Source organism: Podarcis muralis, chromosome 5, assembly GCF_964188315.1.
Source record: "Podarcis muralis chromosome 5, rPodMur119.hap1.1, whole genome shotgun sequence".
Classification (NCBI taxonomy): domain Eukaryota; kingdom Metazoa; phylum Chordata; class Lepidosauria; order Squamata; family Lacertidae; genus Podarcis; species Podarcis muralis.
This window is the reverse complement of record NC_135659.1, coordinates 50,933,246-50,956,586: the sequence shown is the minus strand read 5'-3', so window position 1 is coordinate 50,956,586 and position 23,341 is coordinate 50,933,246. Positions and strand designations below refer to the sequence as shown.

At 40.4% G+C, this 23,341-nt stretch overlaps 1 protein-coding gene across 4 annotated transcripts; it reads right to left on the bottom strand.

The window, feature by feature from the left end:
• Positions 1-1,040: 1,040 nt before the first annotated feature.
• On the bottom strand, positions 1,041-22,725 carry AKR1A1 (aldo-keto reductase family 1 member A1). Of its 4 annotated transcripts, none has more exons than XM_028733688.2 (9): positions 22,705-22,725; positions 13,628-13,723; positions 10,749-10,868; positions 10,212-10,363; positions 9,287-9,482; positions 7,659-7,858; positions 6,724-6,796; positions 4,317-4,403; positions 1,041-2,540 (listed from the first exon to the last, which is right to left on the bottom strand). In XM_028733688.2, the coding sequence occupies exons 2-9, from the start codon at positions 13,715-13,717 to the stop codon at positions 2,475-2,477; spliced, it is 984 nt and encodes a 327-aa protein (XP_028589521.1). In that variant the 5' UTR covers positions 13,718-13,723; positions 22,705-22,725; the 3' UTR covers positions 1,041-2,474. The 4 variants fall into 4 exon arrangements, with proteins under 4 accessions (XP_028589521.1, XP_028589519.1, XP_077784913.1 ...); XM_028733686.2 differs by lacking the exon at positions 22,705-22,725 and adding an exon at positions 19,127-19,260; XM_077928787.1 differs by lacking the exon at positions 22,705-22,725 and adding an exon at positions 19,170-19,258 and having other exon boundaries at positions 13,628-13,725.
• Positions 22,726-23,341: the final 616 nt, after the last annotated feature.

The window sequence follows — 23,341 nt, the reverse complement described above, 5'->3', positions numbered from 1 at the left end:
CTAGCAAAAATAAGGGAAACTGCACTAGTAATAACAGCAATGTCTTTTAGACAGCAATAATTCCCAATCAAAACATACTGACCTAATCAGTATTAATGCAAAGTTCTCTAAAGATTACAGTTGGAGTAAAGTTTGGTCTGCAGTTTGTTTCCACATCTTCTTACATAAATTAAGTCTTGTGTGTGCTTGAATTTCCATGTTGGCTGTAAGGCTTCTGTGAACCAGCCCACCAATCTGAAACTTTAATTACCTGTTGTATTGTCATCTATGGTATGAACTCCAATATACTTTTTCAGTTAAGAGTATTTTTTTTCAAAGCTGAGTCATTTAAAAACAACTAGTGATGGAGAAGATTTTTAAATGAGTAGACACTGACATGGATTATGCAGCTAAGAACCTCATCACTGTTCTGCTATCAACAGCTGCTGCTCCTCTCGGTGTTATTAGCTCCCTGGTAAAAGCTTCTACCTACCCAAATGTCATCCTGCTAGGTCTTTACTTTCATAGGCTGAATAATTAACTTCATTCAGTAGATAAGGTAAATTGCCTGCCTAATGCAAAGGTTATAGATGTTAGCCATGGAGGAGACAGTGGTTGTGGTGCACATTGGCACCAGTGACATGGGAAAATGTAATCTCAGCCTTTTTTTTTTTCTAGTTTAACTTTGCACATCATCTCTTCAGTCTCACACCATTTTTGATTCTCCCTTACAGCTTGCATAGTTGTGCACATCAATAAAGAGTTGGGAAAGTGTTAACCAGGCTTTGGGAAGGAGAAAGGAGGACTGCGTGACCCTGCCAGAGCCCTCACACCTCCTTCCCAAAGCCCAGTCCTCAGAAACTCGAGGGGATCAAATGTTACAGAGGACCACCCCTGCTGGGTCAGGTGGGCCTTTGATGTGATCCAACAGGGTTCTTATGTTCTTAATCTCACGTAAACATGCAGCAGTCACTCACTGTATCAAAGAGTGCACTAGCTGCAGCATATTGCAACCTAGGTGAATCTTCCTTGGGAATAATATCAGACATATACACACTTGCTAGCATATACAAAACTGAATGTATTTACCAAAAAGACAATATAGGTTTTCAGACAAGGTATCTTAAGACTCCAACCAATGGAATCATTATATCAATATACCCAGACAGCTGACAATTTTACTAAGAAAAATTCTAATAACAAAACTGTGGCTTGCATTTTGGATCTGGATCCCTGAAGATGCAATATATGTCTGCTTTTAATTCAAAATGCTTTAACCTACTGCAGCAATCCGAAAGTTATGTTAAAAACTAGTACCCCTTCAACTCCAGTATAAGATACCTGTGCACATGTTTGGACATAATGTTATTAGAGTATCAAAGTCACCAGGAATATCTGAAGATTTGATTCAGCCCCGCACACAAAATAGTTTTTCTATACAAGGACATCCTGAATAACACTGAGTTGGATTTTTGTAAGTTGAGGGATGAGGGGAACAGGGAGCTAGAGAATATGAAAGGGAGTGGGTGACTGTGCTCCCTTTTGTAAAATCAAAAATCAGAATTTCATGGATGTAGACATTTAACTTAATTACTTCTCCATGGTGCGGCACTTCACTGAAGGACTGCATAGCTAAATCATGAGCACCATTTCGGCAGCAAAACAGCTGGTATTTCAGCACTAGAAGTAATTTTCAATCCCATCAATAGTACAATGATCAGAAGACTGGTTTACAGTAGCTTCTTATGAGGAAGTGGCTCTTCATAGGAGACAGACTGGCAAGTCCTCAGACATTTTGGACTCCATATATAGACCTGTTTGCATGATGGGTCACTATGAGCTCTGACCTGTTACAGGATTCTAGTGATGATTAAGATTATGTGTACTCCTTTCTCTACTTTTCTCTCTCCCTTTCTGGTTTCTATTTTGTTCTCTTCTTTATGGGAAAGAAAAACAATTTAAAATCAAATAAAATTAATTAAAGAAGGTCTTCCATTACAAAGTACATGCATATAAACATATGTAAATAAGGGAGGGCATTTTGGAAAAGATTGACAGAAAAATGTGAAAAGGTTGTTTTAAACTATCCTCCTGAGAGTTCATACACAGCTGGAGGAGATGGTTCAGTTAATACACATTGGGGTTAGTGATTTCCATCTAGCATTAAATGCAGTAGCAATATCAAGCACATCCTGTTTCAAATTATGTTTGCTGCAAGCAAGCTTGTGATATTAGAGCACATTCAGTGTTAAATCAGGCTAACACTGCTGTCATAGCATAAGCATAATTTTGGACCAAGGTGGGACTTACAAACTTGTGCATTTATTTTTAATGCTTACACATGTCTCTTGCAATTTATTTCTATTCCTGTCATTCATTTCTTTATAAACATGTAGAAACAAATAAAGGCCACAGACACAAAAATCCCAGAAACGTCTGATAACCCATGGCAGTCTTGAGTGAAATTCTATCTTCTGTCTTCTAAACTACTGGAGTTAATAGGGATCATTGAAAGGATAGAGGGGGTGTCCAGCATCCCTTGCAACAAGTTTGCCCTCGACCTGTAGAAGATAAAGTGAAAAAGAAGTACAATTGTTACAGTTATTCTAGAAAATGAATGCTATCTTTCAGGTGCATGTGCATAACCAGTGGGGAAACTGTCACAGCTAATAGAAGCTGACCAAAGGAGCAGCTATCTTCTATAGCAATTGCAACTTAAATAGAATGTTGGATATACTGTACTAGCAAGGCAAAATTAGAATTCATCCTACTGAGCTGAGTACGGGCCATGAATCTAATGAAATAGCATTGATCCCAATTTAAGGCCCTTTTATAAAACACACTGACAACATTGGAGCATGCGAACAAGTCTCCAATGAAGATGACAGAAAGTTTTGATCGTATTTTGCATATGGTAAAATGAGATTGCTTATAGGTGTGAATACGATTACACTGGGGGAAATGGAACATGTTTTGAAGGATACACACACACACAGCGCAGAGAAAAGGAAAACCATCAAGGGTGACGAGAGGTCAACATGATGCTTTTATAGAAACCCTTGGATAATGTACAATAAGGTTCTGTTGATAAAGAATAGTTTTCTTCCTCATCTCAGGAGCCACTAGGGGGTATGCAACACAGGCAATACAGCTTGTACCATCACAAAAGCAAATTTAAAAATTGCTTGTTCATTAAATATTCCATTGGAAGGGGGGGCAGGGAGCAAAATGAAACCTACAGAACTTCCCAAGGACAAATTAGTAATTTATTCTCTTCATGCATTGCTCTTAGCAAGGAAAAATATCTGATCTATTTTTACACAGAAGGAAAATCCTCTATCTTTATCACATATCCTCTGCTACCAGGGCCAGCCCTCTCATCAGACAACCTGAGATACTTTACTTGCTGCTTTTTGGAAAAGCACATAAATCTGACCTTTGAAGAATTTGTAAGTAAACCATTTTCAGTTTGCCAAACGTGGTCTCTTTCACAAAGAGGAAGTAGGAGCTTTGAAAGAAACTTAGAAGGGGATATTTTAAAGATCTAACAGCCTATATTCCGACACTTTACTGCTCGTTTTGTGATTTTAAATCTTTTCTGGAGCTCTTTCACCAAAGAGTACTTGCCCCAAACCTGGATCTAGGCCACGGGTGTCAAACACAAGGCCCACGGGCCGAATCCGGCCCGCCAGACCTCTTCATGTGGCCCGTGTAGCCGCCGCCAACCGCCAGCCTTCACCTTTTATTCTCGCCCTTTTTTTTTTTTTTTGGACACAAGAAAGCCGCCTCTTCAGTGCATGCGCTGCAGCCTACAAGCCAGAGAACGTCTGCCCTCTAGCGGCGCCGGCCGTTCTACACAGGAAACCTCCACTTTACATGCATTCAGGAAACCTCCACTTGTTTTTATATTGAGCGCATATTGAGTCCTATAGATACAAGCGGCCCTTTGAGGGTGACCAAACTGCTGATGCGGCCCCCGATGAATTTGAGTTTGACACCCCTGATCTAGGCCATCCAGGGAATTCTCATTTTATTATTTTAAGCCTAATTTACAACTAAAAACACCAACACGTTTGACACCTGTTTTAAAAATTAAATCAAATGATGCACTGCTTGCTAGCCAACAGAATTCACAAGAAGTAATCATGTTAAGTAAATAGCTTGTCATCTACACAATGGGTTACCCCAAGTTCTACTTCAGCTGTTTTGTTTGAATGCCAGTTACTAAGGGATAAATGAATAAGAAGGGTTAGAGTGTTGAACACCCTCGTGGGAGGCGAATGATACAAAGCCTCAATTATGGTGAAAATGCCTTAGAGAGCAAGAGGCAACATTACCGTAACCATTGGAACAATATATCGCCAGTTCTTATTCAGGCTCCCGATAAAGCTCATCTCTTCCGCTGTCAGGTTGAAGTCAAACACCTAAAACCAGAAGCAGATACTTTAAATAATAATAATAATAATAATAATAATAATAATAATAATAATAAATTTTTATTTATACCCTGCCCTTCCCAGTTTAAAAACCGGGCTCAGGGAGGCTAACAGCAAATATAAAACATTGATTAAAATGCAATTTAAAAACAGCATAAAATGCAGCATCAATATCAATAAAATTCAAAAATTCAGGGGTCATTTTGGGAAAAGAAAAAAAAAACAGTAGACATCAAATGATCACCAGGGCTAACTGGCCAAGTTGGTCCTACTAGGGCCAGCAAGGAGACCAGGGAAGAATTTAAATGTGGGGTCTCTTAATGGGTTTCTTCATAGAAGAGGAAAGGGAAAAGGGAATAGAGGATCAGGCTAATTCAAATTGAATTATTTAAGATATGATTTTTACTCACACTAATCCACAACCCTCTCTACCCTGCCTTTCTAGTCACAGTGCATTCCTTATATTGAGCAGGTTAGCATTAACCTTACATTGTGCAAAAGATGGACCATATAAGCATTTTCTTTACTTACTGCTATCTTATTTTTTTAAAAAACAGCTTTAATCCACTATAAGATGTTTTCAGCAGCTATGCATGTCTGGTGTATATGAAGTATGCTTCTTTTCTGCATCTCCTCTACTAAAGACTAAGTGGAAAAGAAACAAATTTTGCTTCTCTGTTATCAGCAAATCTCCTTAAGGAGCTGAATAGCAGAGATTAGGTGGAAGTAACTCCCTCTGGGTTGACAGGAGGCAGAATTAAGATGGATGACTTCCTCCAAAAGCAAGGGCTTCCTTGCAAGGCCACTGTGCATGGAATTTATAAAACAGACCCAGCTTTTGGAAATGAGACAGAGAACCATTTGTGCACAGCAACTTGCAATGGAAAACAGACACTAGGGAAACCCTCTCTGCTCACAAGCTAAATAATTTCAAATAGCCTGCCCTACAACCCTTGAGCATGTAATAAAAGGCAGGACAGGCTATTATTGCTTTCCTCGAGGTAGAGGGCAGTTTCTTCCTCAATAACAGAAGCCTGAATTTGTTGCCAGGCCTAAGAATCAAATTCCCTAGGGAAGACTTATTTAGTGATGTGAGGCTTGGCTACCCTCCACAAATCTTCAGACACAAAGATGACCAATGAAAAAAGTTCTGACTTCCATCAGGGAGTTCTCATTTGTAGGCTCCTCAAACCTAGTTAAGCACCAGCTGAAGGCTTGGCCATGGTGACAGGGTGGTGGTGAAGTGGGGTGCAGCAGAAAGAACTCTCATAGGCTTCTTCAGCAAAACCAGTGTTGCCCAACACAAAGCCCTCTCATTCAGTAGTGAAGTTGGAATGAAAGTTAAATGATCTGCTTCTGAGAGAGTACCTGTCCAGCTCATCTCTTCACCTGTCCTGCCTAACTTTGCTATGCAGGAGATGGAGTTACTGTCACTGTTTGGTAGTTGTCATGCAATTTTTGTGTTGTTGTTTTTTTAATCTCAAGCAAAAGCAAAACCTGCTGTCTCTTTGGAGGCAGGAAATAAACCAGCTTCCTTGAAATGAAGGTAATCTTAATCCTGCCTCCTGTCATCCTAGAGAGTGGAACTTCCTAGTCACTCCACTCCAACGCACACAATCCAAAGCATTTGGGAGGATCTCCCTGTAAACACTATAATATTGCCAACATGACTCTGAACTTCATTTTAATAGCACTTGAAAAGCCATGTTCCGGCTTAGTGATAAAATTACGGAGTAATTTTTCAGCAATGCTCTCAAAATGGGGAGGGCAGAGATTTATTTTTGCCTGGACTATAGAGAAAAGCCCTGGAGAAAAAGATCAATGATTATGGTGAACTCATTTAAATCCAAAAAGAACATGTACAATTAAAATTGTTTGAAGTGAGGCTTTAAGAGAATACAGCCACCCAAATCAAAGCTGGAAAGGAAAATCCCTTTGAGGCACTGGAAACAGATGGCAATGAATGCACACAATTGAGGGTCAGCTGCAGCAGACTGAACATGTAGATTACAAAGACTGGATGTGCTAAACTAGTATGCTCCAGTCTCTAAAAATCAGATACCCAGATAAGCCTCTGCTGATACATATAATAGAAAAAGAGTTGATCAACCACTGCACCATGTGGCTGCTGCACAGAATGAACTGGAACTGGAAAATATGCATGCATTGGCTATATAAAACTACTACATGGTAGGACCACACCTTACTTAGACAATGTCAGTAAGGACAGACAGGGAGAACAGAAGCCTTAGTACTGCAAGCCAAGGCAGTGCTGTTTCTGAAAGGCCTGGCAGGAGGACTCACTCACCTGGAGATTCTGGAGTATGCGAGCAGGAGTAATGCTCTTGGGAATGACGACCACTTTGCGCTGTACTTGCCATCTATCAGAGTTAAAAGGAGAAGCTGTGATTCCTCCACAATGTCTAAATAAAATCCAAAACAGTCGATCCAGGTAGCAAAATAGTACGTGCCACAGCCACTGCTGCCATCCTCTTTGTTTCCACAGGCCTCTCATGCCTTCTAATCTAAGGCATCTTTGGGGTTCAGTGTGTGACACAGCATAATCTTAAGACGACAGAGCTCCAAGCTCTGGGAAAGATCAGTTGTTGGGGAGCAAGACAGAGCTCCAATGCAGCTCCTTTCAGAGAAACCTCAGAATGGATTCTCAAAATGAATGGTTATTTTTGAAAAGTTGAGCCCACTTGGGCCTTGATAATGCTTGCAATATAGCCAAGAAATCCCAGCATATTCTCGGATATTACGTTCTCCTTTCTCACTTGGGGGGCTTTTGTTTCCTCCAGTATCTCTTCTCTTAAAAGGAGCTGACTCTATCTTGCAGAGTATTGTTTCCACTTAGAGCCTACCGCTCACCATAACCTTTCAGCCTTTTGAAAGGCCAAAATAAGAAATGGGAGAGGCAGCTGAAAATGCTTTACTGCCATTTAGAAGCCAAAGTCAGCTAAACAGACCATTTTGGCTAAAACAAGGATGAGGAACCTGTGGACTCTCCAGATGTTGCTTGACTACAACTCTCATGATTCTGGACCACCTGCTCAATTTGCTGGCTGGTTAGACAGGAGTTGTAGCCCTGCAACAGTTGCCCAGGGCGGGCGGCGACAGCAGAGGTTTCCCACCCCTTGGGCTAAAACAAAGTTCATAGTGAATTCGCACAGAAATCAAAAAGATCCATTTGTTCCAGTAGGTCCTCACCATGTCCTCTACCAAATTCTAGCCTGCTATTACCTGAGAAGAATCTGAGCAGGAGATTTGCTGTATTTTTCAGCTAGCTTTTTTATCCCAGGTTCTTCCAGCAACACAGGTTCATCTGGGTGCTTCCACATCCGGTCAGGGGAACCAAGAGGGCTGTAAGCAGTTACCACCAGCCCTTTCTGATGGCAGTGAGCTATCAGTTCATTCTGGGCAAGGTAAGGGTGACATTCCACCTATTTAAAAAAGCAGTATATAGTAATGAGAAGACTGCAAAAAAGGGGGGGACACCCACCTGCACTTCAGAAGCAGGAAAGGCAGATGCAGGTCAATTCATATATGGGCAGAAACGGCAGTATGGCATTCACAAGCCACATAATTTCTGCTCTTAGAGGAAACCCTCCCACTTGTGGCATAAACATTCTAAAGCAGAAGTGCAAGATTGATCACGGTTGGGGCTGGATTAACTGGGAGTAGAATAACCCAAGTCACTGACCATTTCTTTATCTCCACCCTGCAGGGGCTGATAACATTTCCTTTACTACACATACTAGCTACAATCTGCAACCTGTTTATTCTGCAGCAGTCCTGCTTATTTTAAGACAACATGCAGATAACGCACTCTCCAGGCATAACAGCTTTGTAAAACCATTTATGCCATTATAGAATTTTTGTATAAAAAAAGTATATATTTTCTGAAACAATCAAGTTTTGGCTTCCCTTCCTTCTCAAGACACCTGATCTTAAGGATCCCTATTGCTTTACAAAATGCCTTCTATTACCAGACTCTCGTTTGCAAATACTGTAAGGAATGCTGTGAGACCGGTTGTGTCATGCTGAAATCAATGTTGAAAGGAGAACATTATTAAGAGAGGGTTTTTTTAAACAAATGTCTCTGTTGCAGAGGATCATGCAAGCCACTCAGAGTCTGCAGGACTACACCACCCTTTCCTTTGCCATAAGAATTCTGCTTATTGATCACATGTTTTAGCAAATCGCTGATAGCACTTCACCAGGATCTATCACAGTTAATTCTCAAACTGGGTACCAGAACCAACAGTATGCTATGAAAAATAAGTTTAAAGATAATTAATGGCTCAAGTGAGTCTGAAGTACCCATTCACTCAAATCATCACATCTTTTTGTCAAGAGATTCACTATAAATGCATCACTTCTCCCTCCACTCCTCACTTTCTGCCAAGGAGCAAACAATATGTTGGGGGCCCAATTTAAATCAGGGAAATGGAGTGAGGAGAAAGAGTCAAGACCCTACTCTAGTACTGCTTCTTCAAAATAACAGCCTCAAACAGCATGGGCAAAGCTAAAAACAAAACCACCAAAGGAAAGAGAAATCTTGATAACGTAAGAGTGGGAAAGCTGGGCTATTTTGATCACATTTCTCATATTAAAAGGAAACAAACCCTTAAAAGTAAACAGACGCTTTAACTAAAAACTGCAAGTCCCAACTACTTGAACCTTTCTTAGAAGAGTCAAGCGGACTTTTTTGTACAGAACGTTCCATTCTGCAGGGGCAGTTCCATGGCACAGCCACCCCACACCCAACAGGAACAGAAGCATCCATCCTTATGGCCCACCTTCTCTCGCCTGCCAAGAAAACCATCTCAGAAAGTAACCTGCTCCCTCTTTTTCTGCATCTGCCTTACCTGTAGCACAGCTGGCTTTACAGAAGCTATGCCAAGGATATCATCAATCTGACGGCTATTGAAGTTTGATAACCCAATGGCTTTCACCAGACCCTTTTCCACTAGCTTCTCCATCGCCTTCCAAGTTTCTTTGTAGTCAATGTAGTCATAGCGCATTGTGCCATCAGGATTCTTGGGGAAGAGGTTGTCCCCCCGCCTATTATAAAAAATGTGCAAAGCAAACAGATAACTAGCACAATCTTAAGTCTATTTAAGTTCAACTCAGTAGAAGCACTGCTAAAATCCCATGTCATGTGACCCAGATCCAGAACAAACTCTTCTCCTTTCCCACTTACAATGTGGTCAAGTAGTTGATATGATATTAATTGTTAACTAATTGTTAACTACAAACCAACCCATATAAATTTATGGCTGTATAAATTGAGTTATGACTGACCATCTTAGGCCTTGGAAAAGTAACTCCTATAAATCCACAGCTTTGGTTATAACAGCACAGAATCTAGAAGCTGGCACAGAACAGGGTGGGGCACCTATGGTCCTCCAGTTGTGGTTGGACTACAGTTCTCACAATCCCTCACTAGTTGGTTGGGGTTGATGGGAGTTAGCATCTAGCAACAACTGAAGGACCACAGGTTTCTTTTCCATAGGCCTCTTAAGAATTCATTTTCATTCATTAGGCTTTTGTTTCCTCCCTTCTTTTCCTTTTGTAAAAGAAAGAAGAATCTCAAACCCTCAACAGTGAAGGCAAACAAAATGAACGGTGTTTGCTGTAAACCTGAGGAACAGAAGGGGCAACAGGGCTGGCTCATCATTCTGTGACAACAGATTCCTATCTGTGCAGATGGTGAAAGATATCTGACCCTCCCATACCCTCTAAGCGCTGCTGTGGTTTCATGTTCCACATTTCCTTCCTACGGACACTCACTCGAAGGCGTGTGGCCAGTGCATGAGGTAGAGGTCCAGGTACTCCAGTTTTAGATCTTCCAGGGTCTTCTTTAGAGCTGGCTCCACATCTTCTGGGTGGTGCTTGGTGTTCCATAACTTGGAAGTCACAAACAGCTCTTCCCGCTTAATGGCCTTTTAGAAAGAACGGGGAAGGGAATCTTTTCAGTGCTCAAGAAGTTTCTCATCCCTTGATTAGATTTTTGTGTGTGCCTTCTGTGCTATTATGCTAAGGAAGGTTCATTTCCAGAGTCAACAGAACAACACAGACATATTTTAATGTGCCCTGTGAATTTTTTTTGCAGCAAAAGGACATTTAGCAAAGGGATAGGCAGAATGTCAAAGCAACAGAGCCCACTAACACACAGCAGGCAGCAGGAACAATAGCTGATTGCCATCTTGGTAGGTTTATATGGAGATGTAATTACACTTTGTAAGCAGAGCCAATCTGAAATAAACATGAAACTTCCACCCACCCAGCCTTTTTGCAGCAGCAATATTCTCGCTCCTTTTTTTTTACCTTGTCATTTCCAACCATCTCTTGGAGAGCATCACCTATCTCTCCTTCATTGCTGTAAGCCGGAGCACAGTCAATGTGGTGATAGCCAGCACTAAGGGCATATTTGACTGCCTCCTTCACCTGTAAGAAAAATAGGGAGATTGTTGAATAAGAATGTGGAGACATCTGCTTCATTTTAGCCGACAGTGCCATTCCAAATCTACAAGAACTTATGACAAAAGGCCTATACATCTTGGAGAAAGTTTCATAATTTTATAAAATGAGAGATTTGCACTTTTTTATCCTTTTCCCTTTACACTTTAAGGTGATTTATGCTAAGGTGGTTAGAATGTCAGACTAGAACCTGGGAGACCAGGGTTCAAGTCTTCACTTGGCCATGAAGCTTTACTGGGTGACCCTGAGCCAGTCAGTCACAACTTCTTTGCCTAACCTACCTTACTGTGTTGTGGGGAATAAATGAGGAGGGAAGAATCATGTATGCCACCTTGAGCACTGACATCATTTAACAGTGAACACCATACACATACTACCACAAGTCCCATTGTCTGGTTGCACATCCACAAAGAGATAATGTGTATGTAAGTGATTCTCAGCAAGGTCAATACATTTTCTCTCATTCTCTCCATGTCCTCCGCCCACCGGAACTATGCCTATTTTATTTTTTTAAGCAATGTTTTTATCCAGTTCTCCAATGAGAAGAACAAACAACATTTAGCAAAGGTTTCCATGGCAATAATAGAATAAATAATATGCCTAGATGATGTTTCATCTGATAAAGCTCCTGCATTTTTTGTTTGAAAGGAGATGAAACAATATTCACAAAAGGATGATAATAGCCTTTGGTTTTAGGTTTTTGTTGGGGGTTTTTTAAAAAGAAAAAGATCAGAGCCTCTGATGCCTCTTAGATTTAATTTCCTTTTGCTTATTGGAAGCCTGGGCAATGGATAAAGTGTGTCACAAACGCTCTGATGTTCTAAAAAGCCACATTAATTAGAAATCAGTTTCCCTTAGTCACAATGATAAAATAATTCTGTTTCCCTCACTTTAACACCAGCTGCAAGATTTTTCTTTCCTCTAGCCTTGGCATGATTCATTTTATGGTCACCATTACTATTCAGAAAGTGGAGACATTGCTATAAATACACTGTGAATGGAAGTTCAGCTTATTAAATTCTTGCAACACACTTCAGGTTACACAAGGCGTTGTCATCACTATAGAAAAATTAAATGTGGCACACTACCAAATGAGAGCAATTCTACCGAAGATGAAACTTGCAGATGCCTTTAAAACTTTGTAAATTGCTTTGAGGTTTTCATTTTGTTTAACAATCAAGTTGTATATACATTTCATTTTACAAAGTAAAATAAAGACAAATAAAGCTTTAAAACATGTTATTTAAATTGGTTGTTCTGTCTCCACCTAATAAGCATTGCAGTTGCAATGGGATTAAGAGCAGGAGAACCAGTTTTGGCTGCCAGCAATTATCAATAATAATAATAATTTATTATTTATACCCCGCCCATCTGGCTGGGTTTCCCCAGCCACTCTGGGCGGCTTCCAACTGAATATTATTATCAATAAATCATTATTTAGATTTTAAACATTTAAAAACACATTATGCAAAAATGTCACCTCCATTATCAGTGCCTGAAGATATTATTATCATTATCATTATTAATTAAATGTGTATACTGCCCGTCATCTGAAGATCACAGGGTGGTTCACAACAAAAATGTACAAAATGAGAACACAAAATACAGAGAACTGGGTCAGACAGAGAACTGGGTCAGACAGAGAGTGAGACAAACAGACTGAAAAAGAGACTAAATTAATTGCAACTAGTAACATGACTGGCCTCCCTTCAAAAGTAATTTTGGACCCCACTAAGTTGTAAGAATCTATAACTGCACTGAAAAAGCAGAGCCAGCAAATGGAACTTCAGTGAAGTGGAGACTGGATGTTTAATAGGACCTATAAAATTTATGCAAAGCGGGTGTTCTTCCTCCTTCTTTATCTTGCTTTTGGAATGTGCAAAATCAATCAGTACAGAGGTATTGAATAAAAGATGGTGCAAGAGAATTCAGAGGCAGAGACTGTTCCAACCTATGTTCAAATGGACAAGCAAAGATGTGAATTAAGGTCACATTCATACCACATGGCTTCCCCCAGAGAATTCTGGGAACTGTAATTTACCTCCCACAGAGCTACAATTTCCAGAAACACTCTGCAGGTCTGTGGCTGAGGTAGAATTTGACTTCTGGACTCTTCTGTAGTGAACCTCAGCAGCATGTCTCTCACTGCTAGATGAAAGTGAATCACTAAGTCATGCCACTATTGCACATGGACTCAGATTCAAGTGGACACTACGCCAAACCCAACCAACATCTCTGCCCCTGTCCAGCTAAATCAGAACATGAACTGACTCTGCATTGCTGTATCTACATTCAGGATAGCCATTTCAGTTCAATATCCATTTGTACTTTCATATCAAAAAGAGGAAGGCAAATGAAGAGAGAAGGAGGAGGTGCAACAAGTAGGTTAATGCTATCCATGCACAATCTCCATTCTTCATGGCTGCTGCTCTTGGATGAACACATTCAGTATCATGCTTAAATGCCAGAAAAGTAATTGTGCTCTTCTCTATTACACCTTGCTCCTAACACAACATGCATGTGTCTGAGGAAAACTCCCAGTCATTTAATCACAATTAAGAAACTGAAAAATGTTCTATATGCACAGAGTACATACAGTAGCTCCTGGTCATGCAACCTCACCTTTCTATGCAGCCACAGATTAAAAGAAAAAGAATAAGAATCTGAATGGTTTTAGCATAGAGTTCTAGAATTCCCCTCTCTCAAACACTAAATTCACGGCTTACCTGTCCAGCGTCACTCTTCCAAGTACCCAATCCAACAAGAGGCAGCTTTTGCCCAGTATGAAGCAAAGCATAGTTGGCCTCGGAAGACATCTTTACCTAAAATAAATGCAATAATAAAAATATTAACTAGGACGCTATACCAATTTGTTTTGCTACACAGAACAGAATGTGTGGTAGACTTATTATTCTTATTTAAGCTGAAACTGACAGAGTGGAATGTAAAGTGTAAATATATAATAGGATGAATTATATTACATTTTATCCATTTTATTAATGTAGAAAATTTAAATCCTGCCCTTCCATGGCAGGCACAATGTTCACAGTGGCTTACAACTATTTAAAAACATCTACACCCACACACAAAATAAAAATCCATATTTGGACAATACCTGTATTAAACCAACAGCATATTAAGAGGAATCACTGTAGACGTAACCTGCAGGGTGGGAGAGTTGTGCCTTTGCTGCTAGTACTGTAAAGACAGGCTTTCCTTAAATAAGAGGTGCAGCTCAAGTTATTCTTTATAAATTAGAAGAGCTTGCTTTATTCCAAAAAGTGAAGCATGGATGCTGCAAGTCTGAGTTTAGAAATGACTGACCACAAGGATTTAGGCATAGTATTCCCCAAGCTCATACCCTCTCCTTCTCCTGCCATGTACCTTAGGATGTACCGTAACTTGAAGATATCGTAAGTCTATGCACTTCAATGAATAAATCTGTGCATAAGCTGGCTGGCAGGTCTGTACCTGTAGCCTGATGCTCGCTTGTTATCAGAACAAGATATCAGTTTATCTTCTGACAAACTTAGAGAAGCATATAAAGGCAAGGTCTCTTGGTCTGTCCCAAAGCCACGGTCAGAGCCTGTTTCATAACAAGCAGATCTACAGAGCAATATCAGGTTTTCATTCTCAACTTTCTGTTCGCTGTCCAAAACTTACACAATATACCACCATTAACTAACCCCTTCCCTGTTTCCTTCACACCCATTGCCTGAAAGTTGCAGATTCAATGGATTTTTATTCAGATGCAGGTTTCACTGAATTCAGCTGCATGTGCATGGAACTGAAAGTAATTAAAAGGCATTCTGCTCGACTCTTTGTTGGATTAGTTTAAGATAAAGGTAAGGTAAAGGTAAGGTAAAGGTACCCCTGCCCGTACGGGCCAGTCGTGACTGACTCTAGGGTTGCGTGCTTAAGAGGCCGGGAGCCGTCGCCGTCCGAAGACACTTCCAGGTCACATGGCCAGCATGACGAAGCTGCAGCTGGCGAGCCAGCACCAGCGCCGCACACGGAAACGCCGTTACCTTCCCGCTATAAAGCGGTACCTATTTATCTACTTGCACTTAAGGGTGCTTTCGAACTGCTAGGTGGGCAGGAGCTGGGACCAAACGACGGGAGCTCACCCCGCCGCGGGGATTCGAACTGCCGACCTTATGATCAGCAAGTCCTAGGCACTGAGGTTTTATCCACAGCGCCACCTGCGTCCCTTACGTAAAGGTATAGGACCCCTGAACGGTTAAGTCCAGTCAAAGGCAACTATGGGGTGTGGCACTCATCTCACTTTTCTGGCCGATGGAGCTGGCATTTGTCCACAGACAGTTTTCCAGATCATGTGGCCAGCATTACTAAACCGCTTTGTCGCAATAGGACACCGTAACGGAAGCCAGAGCGCATGGAAACACCATTTACCTTCCCGCTGCAGGGGAAGGTATTTATCTATTTGCCTATTTATCTACTTGCACTGGTGTGCTTTTGAACTGCTAGGTTGGCAGAAGCTGGGACAGAGCATTGGGAGCTCACCCCATCACATGAATTCGAACCACCAACCTTCCGATCAGCAAGCCCAAGAGGCTCAGTGGTTTAGACCACAGCGCCACCCACGTCCCTTGACTTACTGTACTGTATGTGCTGATTGAAAAGTATTTTGTTTATCAAAGAGGAACATCCTACAATGTGCTAAAAGCTGCTTTGCTGGCTGAATTGTAAAAGGAAATTATGTTTCAAGAGATTCCAGTCTCCGTCAACTTCCTCAGCTTTTGCTGAGATCAGCTGTATAGCAGTGTCCCATGAAACTGCTTCCTCCATTTAAGCACCAGCTCCATTAGACAATTAAAGCAGGATGAAAATTACATTTCTACTTCTACTATTAAATTTCTAATAAAATAATCATAAATGCCTATTGGATACTGCCAATGAGGAAAACGAGCTTAAGTTACAGGGCCTACATGCAAACAATGGCTTGGTGTGCAGAACGAGTCTCCCTCTTTAAAACTCTTATCCACACTATATATTCACAACACATGTATATTCATAGCTTCCCTGTCTTTAAAATCATAGAATAGAATCATAGAGTTGGAAGGGACAAATATATATATGTGTGTGTGGAAGACAATCCTATACATAATCATAAGCAAGTCCCATTCAGTTTAATAAGCTCTTTTCCCAAGGAAGCATGCACAGGTTTGCAGTGCAACCCTATACATGATTACTCAGAAGTAAAGTCCAATTGAATTCAATGGCATTTACTCCCAAGTGATTATGACTTGCAGCCTCAGCCTCATCATTATTCCTGGGGAGGTCCTTGAAAAAAACATGCTAGGATTCAAACTCATGTACAAAGCTAGCACATTAACCACTTGGTTACACTGATTCATTGTCCTGTGAAAATATGACACGGAAGCCTTTAAGAGGACAACCAGCAAAGAAAAGTACATGTTGTTATTTTAAAAATGTCCAAGAATCTCATTTGACAAAGCGTAATTAGCACCTATATGATTTGATTTGTGCAATTCAGTATACTAGCAGAGGCTGATGAGCAGACTCTTGGGCTGGGGTACTGGTTTTTTTGGAGGGGGGTCATGTTGCTGTTGTTGCCGGTTCTTTTGTGTTTTTATTTTAGATCTTGTGATTTATGTGGAAATTATTCCATATGGTTGTATATTTTTTGAATATTTTATTTATTGTTTATTACTTCTTGTGTTATTTTGCAGTTCTGTATTTTTTTCATGTTGTAAGCTGCCTTGAGCATAGTTTAAAAACTGTGGAAATGTGGCATACAAATAAAGTTATATATGCACAGTATGTATACTATTCATTCCAGCTCTGCACTTTAGATAAGATAAACATCAATCTAAACTTTAACCCAGGGCAAGTTATAATATATAATCAGTAACTTGATCAGTAGATGCCAGCAGTTTCATCCTATTTCACCTGACACAGAGGCAAATAAACCCAGTTCCAACTGCAGCTATAGTGCATAGATTGCAGAATTAAAACAGCAAAGGCTATAATTGATTCTGTTTTGAAGACAAGTTATATGAATTTTTTCATTTATGATTTGGTCCAGACATCTCTCCTAAAGTTATTATCCTTTACAGTGCATGGTTTACAAAGTCTATCATATTACCAAGATGGTTCTGGGTTACTCTCTATCTGTAAAATAGAAACAGAGGCTGATAGTGACTTATCCAACACCATAAAGCTAGTCCAGTGTAAGTTAGGAACTAAGTTCAGGGTTCCTAGGAGCTAGTTTAACCCACCACCAGCCATGAGGCCACACTGGTTCAAATTGTTTGCTTTGGAAAGCAAATACAGTGGTACCTTGGGTTACATATGCTTCAGGTTACAGACTCCGCTAACCCAGAAATAGTACTTCGGGTTAAGAACTTTGCTTCAGGATGAGAACAGATATCGTGCTCCAGCAGCGCAGCGGCAGCAGGAGGCCCCATTAGCTAAAGTGGTGCTTCAGGTTAAGAACAGTTTCAGGTTAAGAACGGACCTCCGGAACGAATTAAGTACTTAACCCGAGCTACCACTGTACAGTCCAGCAGATATAATAGTGGATTTAGAAGCGTTGACTTTAAATCACTGCTGAGCAGACTTGGGCAAAGGGCACACAGGACTTTGGGCGGCAGGGGCAGGAACAGTACAGAAGCTGTCCAAAACAAAATTACCAGCTGACAGCATTACACGTAATAGTTGATTCACACAATATTATTGATGTGTCAGTATCTTCTAAAAATATGAGCTACAGTCTAGTTTGGGGTTAGGGAAAAGACATTCGGGAAAATACATTCCGTGAGATTGCACACAGCTCTGTCCTGCAAGCAAGGGGAATAGGGGTCCTGGGGGTGCTGTTGCCTCCCCACCCCAAAACTCAACTATCAGCATATTTGTACTCTGAGCAACAATCCTATGCACACCCAATTTCTACTGATCATTACATACGCAGGAGAAAACTACAAGTCTAATTAGTTTACACACTAATCCCAGAAAAAAAATGCCCTCTGGTTTTAGTTAGCTTGCCTCTAGACAAATTTATGTTTAGGATAAAACCTACAAAACTTTTTCTTTAAACACTCTGTTAAATGGTTTCTGAATCAGGTTAAATTGTGAATATGATCAACCAGAGCAATTTAGTTTTTTCAGTTTAAATATAATTGAACCAAGTACAAATTGAGGCAGTCTGAATAATTGAGACAGCAAAATAATTAAGAGAACTTGCTCAAGCAAATCTTCAGGGAATCCCTTAGCGCCTCCACTTGCCATAGTGCCAATTGTTACACCACACTCCTAGCTACTGGATGCTTGTCATTTGCCTCAAGGTTTATTGCAACCACTCGCAACAGAAATGCATGGGGAGTGGGTGGGTGCTTGCAAGAGAGCAGAGTTTTGCCCAGAGGCATGTGATACAAAATGTAGACTCCCTGCATTTTGGTAGAGAATCCCCCAAATATGTTACTGTACCTCCATTTCAAAATTAAAAAGGGAATGCACTCAACCCACAAACATTAGTAGTTTAACCTTTTCTCTTTCTCCAAAAAATATATGGTTTGCCCATGCATACATTACTGGCAGACATTACCAAGGATTTCTAAACAGGAATGCCAAGGGGTAAACTAAGCTACTCCGGGGTGGTGCGTGCTCAGTGGCAGTAATCTCCAGGAAGAGTGGTTACAGCACCCATAATTAAATATCTGTTAAGTGTGGAAACAACTGGATTTTGATACGTAGTCGCTGCAAAGTACACTACAGACACGGTTGTACTGGTGTGAATACATGCATCGCCTGCCATAGTTCTTAATGCAGTTTCTACACCTTCACGGGGGGCGGGGAGGACCCACAGCTTTCAATGGAACTTATTTCCAAACAAATGCTGTATACGTAACTCCTATGAACACTTAGTTGGAAAGAAGACCATGTGGAACTCACTTCAAGGCAAACACGTGTAGTTTCACTCGCCACGCATAATACCACGTTGCGCTTAATGCACGTTAGTGGTACATGCTGTTGTTGTTTTCCCCCCTCCCTCTTTCTTTTAACAATTTTTCCATCCCCTAGCTAGCCCACCAAAAGGGGAGGGGAATCAAAATAAAAAAGCAGAGCCTCCGGGACAGGAGCGATTCCTCTATTTTCTACCCCACCTCCTGATTATACACGAATCTGACTGACGCCAATCAAGTCAGGCAAAGCAAGAGATTAGCTAACCACGGGAAACTCACAACCAGTTTGCCGCGCGCCGCGTCCTCGAGCGCTCCCTTCCCTCACCGCAGTTCAAAATACTGTACACCGACAACTCCCCCGGCCTCCAACTTCAACGTTTCCGTTTCCGGGTTTGATATGTAACCGTATACTCCTCACTTTTCAACATTTTCCAGCTCACGTGGGTGCGATTGCTCTGTATTCCCCCTCTTTCGGAAAGGCTTTGGTAGAATTAAATCGCTTCCATTACAAACTGGCAGAAAACTTTACTGAAGAAAGTTTTGGGTATACTGTATTATCTACGACAGTTGGGGTGGACTTGCCTGGTCATGCTGCAACCAGAGTATGATAAAAGGGCAGAATCCCAGGATTGCCTAATCTCAGTCAAAGCTAGAAAGATGTTCATAATTAGATAAGGAATGTGGCGAAAGCTATTACCAGGATTGTCAGTGGTATCAATAACAAACAATGCCAAATGGTATCTTTACTCCTGCCTGACTCCATTTGCAGCAATTCATTTACACGGGAGAAATGTGCATTCAAGGGCATGAGGAGACCGGGACTAAAAGCCTAAATGCCTGCCTCTGATAGCTTCAGTTTCTTTCAGATTTGCTGATTGCAACCTATTTGTTCCATATAACCCAGTAAAGAAAACAACATTTCCTTGTCTGAATAGTTACACCCAGTGCTTTATTTTTTCTTTAAAAAAAGTTTAGGGATACTCACATTCTCATACTCATTTTGAAATACTGCCCCTCAGTGAGGCCAAACTTAGATTCACAAAATGTTTGGGGGTATGTGTACCCCTACGTCCCCCCAGAAAAAAACATTGGTTACACCCCTTTATCTACACATACCCCACCTTATATTCTACTTCCAGTCATGCTTGAATCCACTCGCTTGAACCCACTCACATCCTTTTTTTAATGGTAAAGCAGTTTGTGGAGGTTGAAGTGTGTAGTCCTGTCATGGGTCCCACTATCACCTCACATACATATGTGTGCAGGTAGAGCTCTTGTTCCACCCATGGTTTCTGGGATCCTACACACACAAACACACACACACACACACACACACACACCTGGCTGTGTAAATATATATGTCAGTATATGCCAAGGGCTCTTCACGTGAATGCAAAATGCATAGCTGTCAGTGAATTGAGCTACACAGTGCTGACGCTGCATCTCCCACATGCATTATTTCGTTGTGTGAATGGGCTGAAGTGACACGTCCCTCCTCCCCAGTATGACAAAGAAATAAAATTTATTAAGTTTTTGTAAAATACAAACATTTCTTCCTTATCTTCTCCACCTATCATAATAATAGGCATTGTTTTAGTCATAATTGCACAATGTGGTAAGGAGTGAGACCCCTTGGCAATGGAGGCTGGGTCTAGTCTCTGGAGCAGGCATGTTTTACCTTCCCTACGCAATTGTTTTCAAATGTAATACTTTACCTTTCTCCACAAGTGTGAATAGAAATCATTCATTTATATACTGTATACAGGTAGCCAGATGCAAGAGGATAGGACTCTTGCACCTAAGAGTTGTGTGGATAAAGGAATTTCAACAGACACCAGGCCTCATTTACGTAGATGGGTTGGAGATCAAGAATGCAGTACCAACCATGCCTACTCAGAAGTAAACCCTACGATATTCAGCATGGACTTGCTATCACGTAAATAGAGTTAGGATTGCAGTCTCAATCTGCTACTTGCTTCTGACAAACTCAGCCATTGATAATCAAGTCTATATTTGTCCTCCTTACCCGCTGCCTTGCAGGACATCTTAGGGAGAAGATAAGGCTAAGAATTAAACTACACAAATCTGGATTGGAATCCCTAAAATGGCTGGATGGCATCTTGTACAACTCCTTCCAGCAACTCCTGCAGCCAAGCTGGTGCCCAATGTATTGCCCTGCTTTCCTTTGGATCACATCAGCGAGGCCAAGAAGTGGGGCTTGTCATCTGGGCAGGGCCAGATTAAGAGTTTTAGAGGCCCTAAGCACTTAAAATATTTTGGTGCCCCCATATATATCCAATTCATAATATGAACCATAATAAATTGTAAAATAGTTAGAAACACTGTATCTTGGTATACAGTAATTCTTATTATGAATGTAGTTCCTGTGACCCTTCATGAACTCCCACTGAAGAGATTATATGGCTCACATTAGTAGACCACTAGCATATGAAGTAATTTAAGGAGATAAATCATGTGCAGTAACACCTGCATTCCTCTCCCCCCACCCCGAACCTGTTGTAACATTAAGTAGAGTGAGGAAGCAGCCTCAGACAGATGATATTGCGTGTCATGAAAGAGTAGCAAAATTTTTAAGATATTTAATGTATTGTTATTGTATTTTTACTCCAAGGGAGATGTACTACATGTGGGATTTTCTGCTTCTGGTGTCAAAATAACTTGGCCAGCCTTAGGGATTGGGTGGTGGTAGTGTTTTTTGATTTGCTTTTCTGCATCAGGCAGCAAAAAGTCTTGTACCAGCTCCGGTTCTTTCACTTAGTTTAAAAAAATCCAGATTGTTTTCTAGATCTCCCTAATTGATACTTTTAATGGATAGTTTCTAGACCTCTTTAGATTATGAATTTACACAGAGAGATATTATATAATTTACATTTATGAATAAATACATTAATTTCCTTTTGTATAGGGAGTTGGTAATATGTGACACATTCCTTACTATTTTGCACACTTGTACATGTGGCTTGGACTTTAGACATTAATTCTGCTGTTATTGATTAATCCATCATTCCTTTCCCCCCTCAGATTAGCATTTTATAGTCGTGAATTTCAGATACACTGTTCAAATAATATAAAATAAAGTTAAACATAAACCCAAACGATAAGAATATTATCCTGTATAATATTATGTTTTTAAAAGAATTAAACACTGAGTTTCAGATCATTATTCTTGCAACATAATCCATGAAAAAAATCATAGTGGATCAGTTCAGTCATACTTCTAATCTAGCACAGTGTTTCAGTACTAAACCTGGTTATCCATAAGTAAGCCTCACTGAGTTCAATGAGTTCAAACCTACTTGGTAGTATGCATTGAACTTTTTGTGTGTCTTACTTCTGAGTAAACATTTATTGAATTAGTTTGCCCATCTCGTTTTTCCTCCTCCTGGATTATATAATCACCAGTCCTGAGTGTTGTTATTCCATAAGACATACTAATTCAAACTCTTGATTCTTTACAATAATGTTAAAGCAGCCTGTATCTGAGAAGTAGCATAGCATTAAAACTGAAATATTGTTTCAATAAATGTTTAAAAAATGGAAACACTGACATGCATTTAAAGGCAACTGGGACTTGGGGCAGGTGTTATTTGCCTCTGAAATGATTCATTATTCCTCTCTCAGTCGACCTTCGTGATTACTGTAGTCATTTGGCCCAAATCCATACCTCTCAGAGGTACAGAAACAAATCCCCATTTGGCTTCTCACATGATTACTTCTCCACAGTGTTATCTGTCTCTTGGAATCAAAGTAAAAAAGAGATATCCCAGAGGAAAGGAACAGAAAAGTTGCATAAGGAAGAAAGTTGAGCAGAGAGAAAATAAAGCAACAATAAATACCTGAATTGAAGAGAACAGATGAATAAGTTATTTGAAGTAGCATGAAGTAACACTGACAAGAGAATGGCTCATGTGAATAAGACTAACTAATAAATAGCAGAGGTTTTAAAATAATTAACCTTAAAATAGGAAAAATAGATTATCCAGTAACATGCCGCCTCCCTGGTTACAAGGAAATATGGCACTGGTATCTTGCAAACACTGTTGATAATGTTGTTTTTTGCTAAATCAACAAAATACTGAGTTTCTGTTTGCTTGCAGTTACAGTTTAAGTGACTGAAAATGTGGCTTTATTTGGCCTTGCAGGATAATGTGCACATCAATGGTTAATAATAGTGTATGCCTCTGAGGGTAAAGTAACATTCTCTCACCACTAACAGCCCAAGGGTAAACTAGGATTATGAACAAATCCACATCCAGGCAACTCCCATTTTATAAAACCTGTTTGAACAGAACTATTGGCTATTCAGTGTTGTAATTCCAGCAGAAAACTGACAAAGCAATTTTATTGAATTTTATACTACTTACAATCAGTGCATTTTCTAGTAAAAAAAATAGGTGCTAGTACTACTACAACGCAGGTGGCACTGTGGTCTAAACTACCGGGCCTAGGACTTGCCAATCAGAAGGCTGGCGG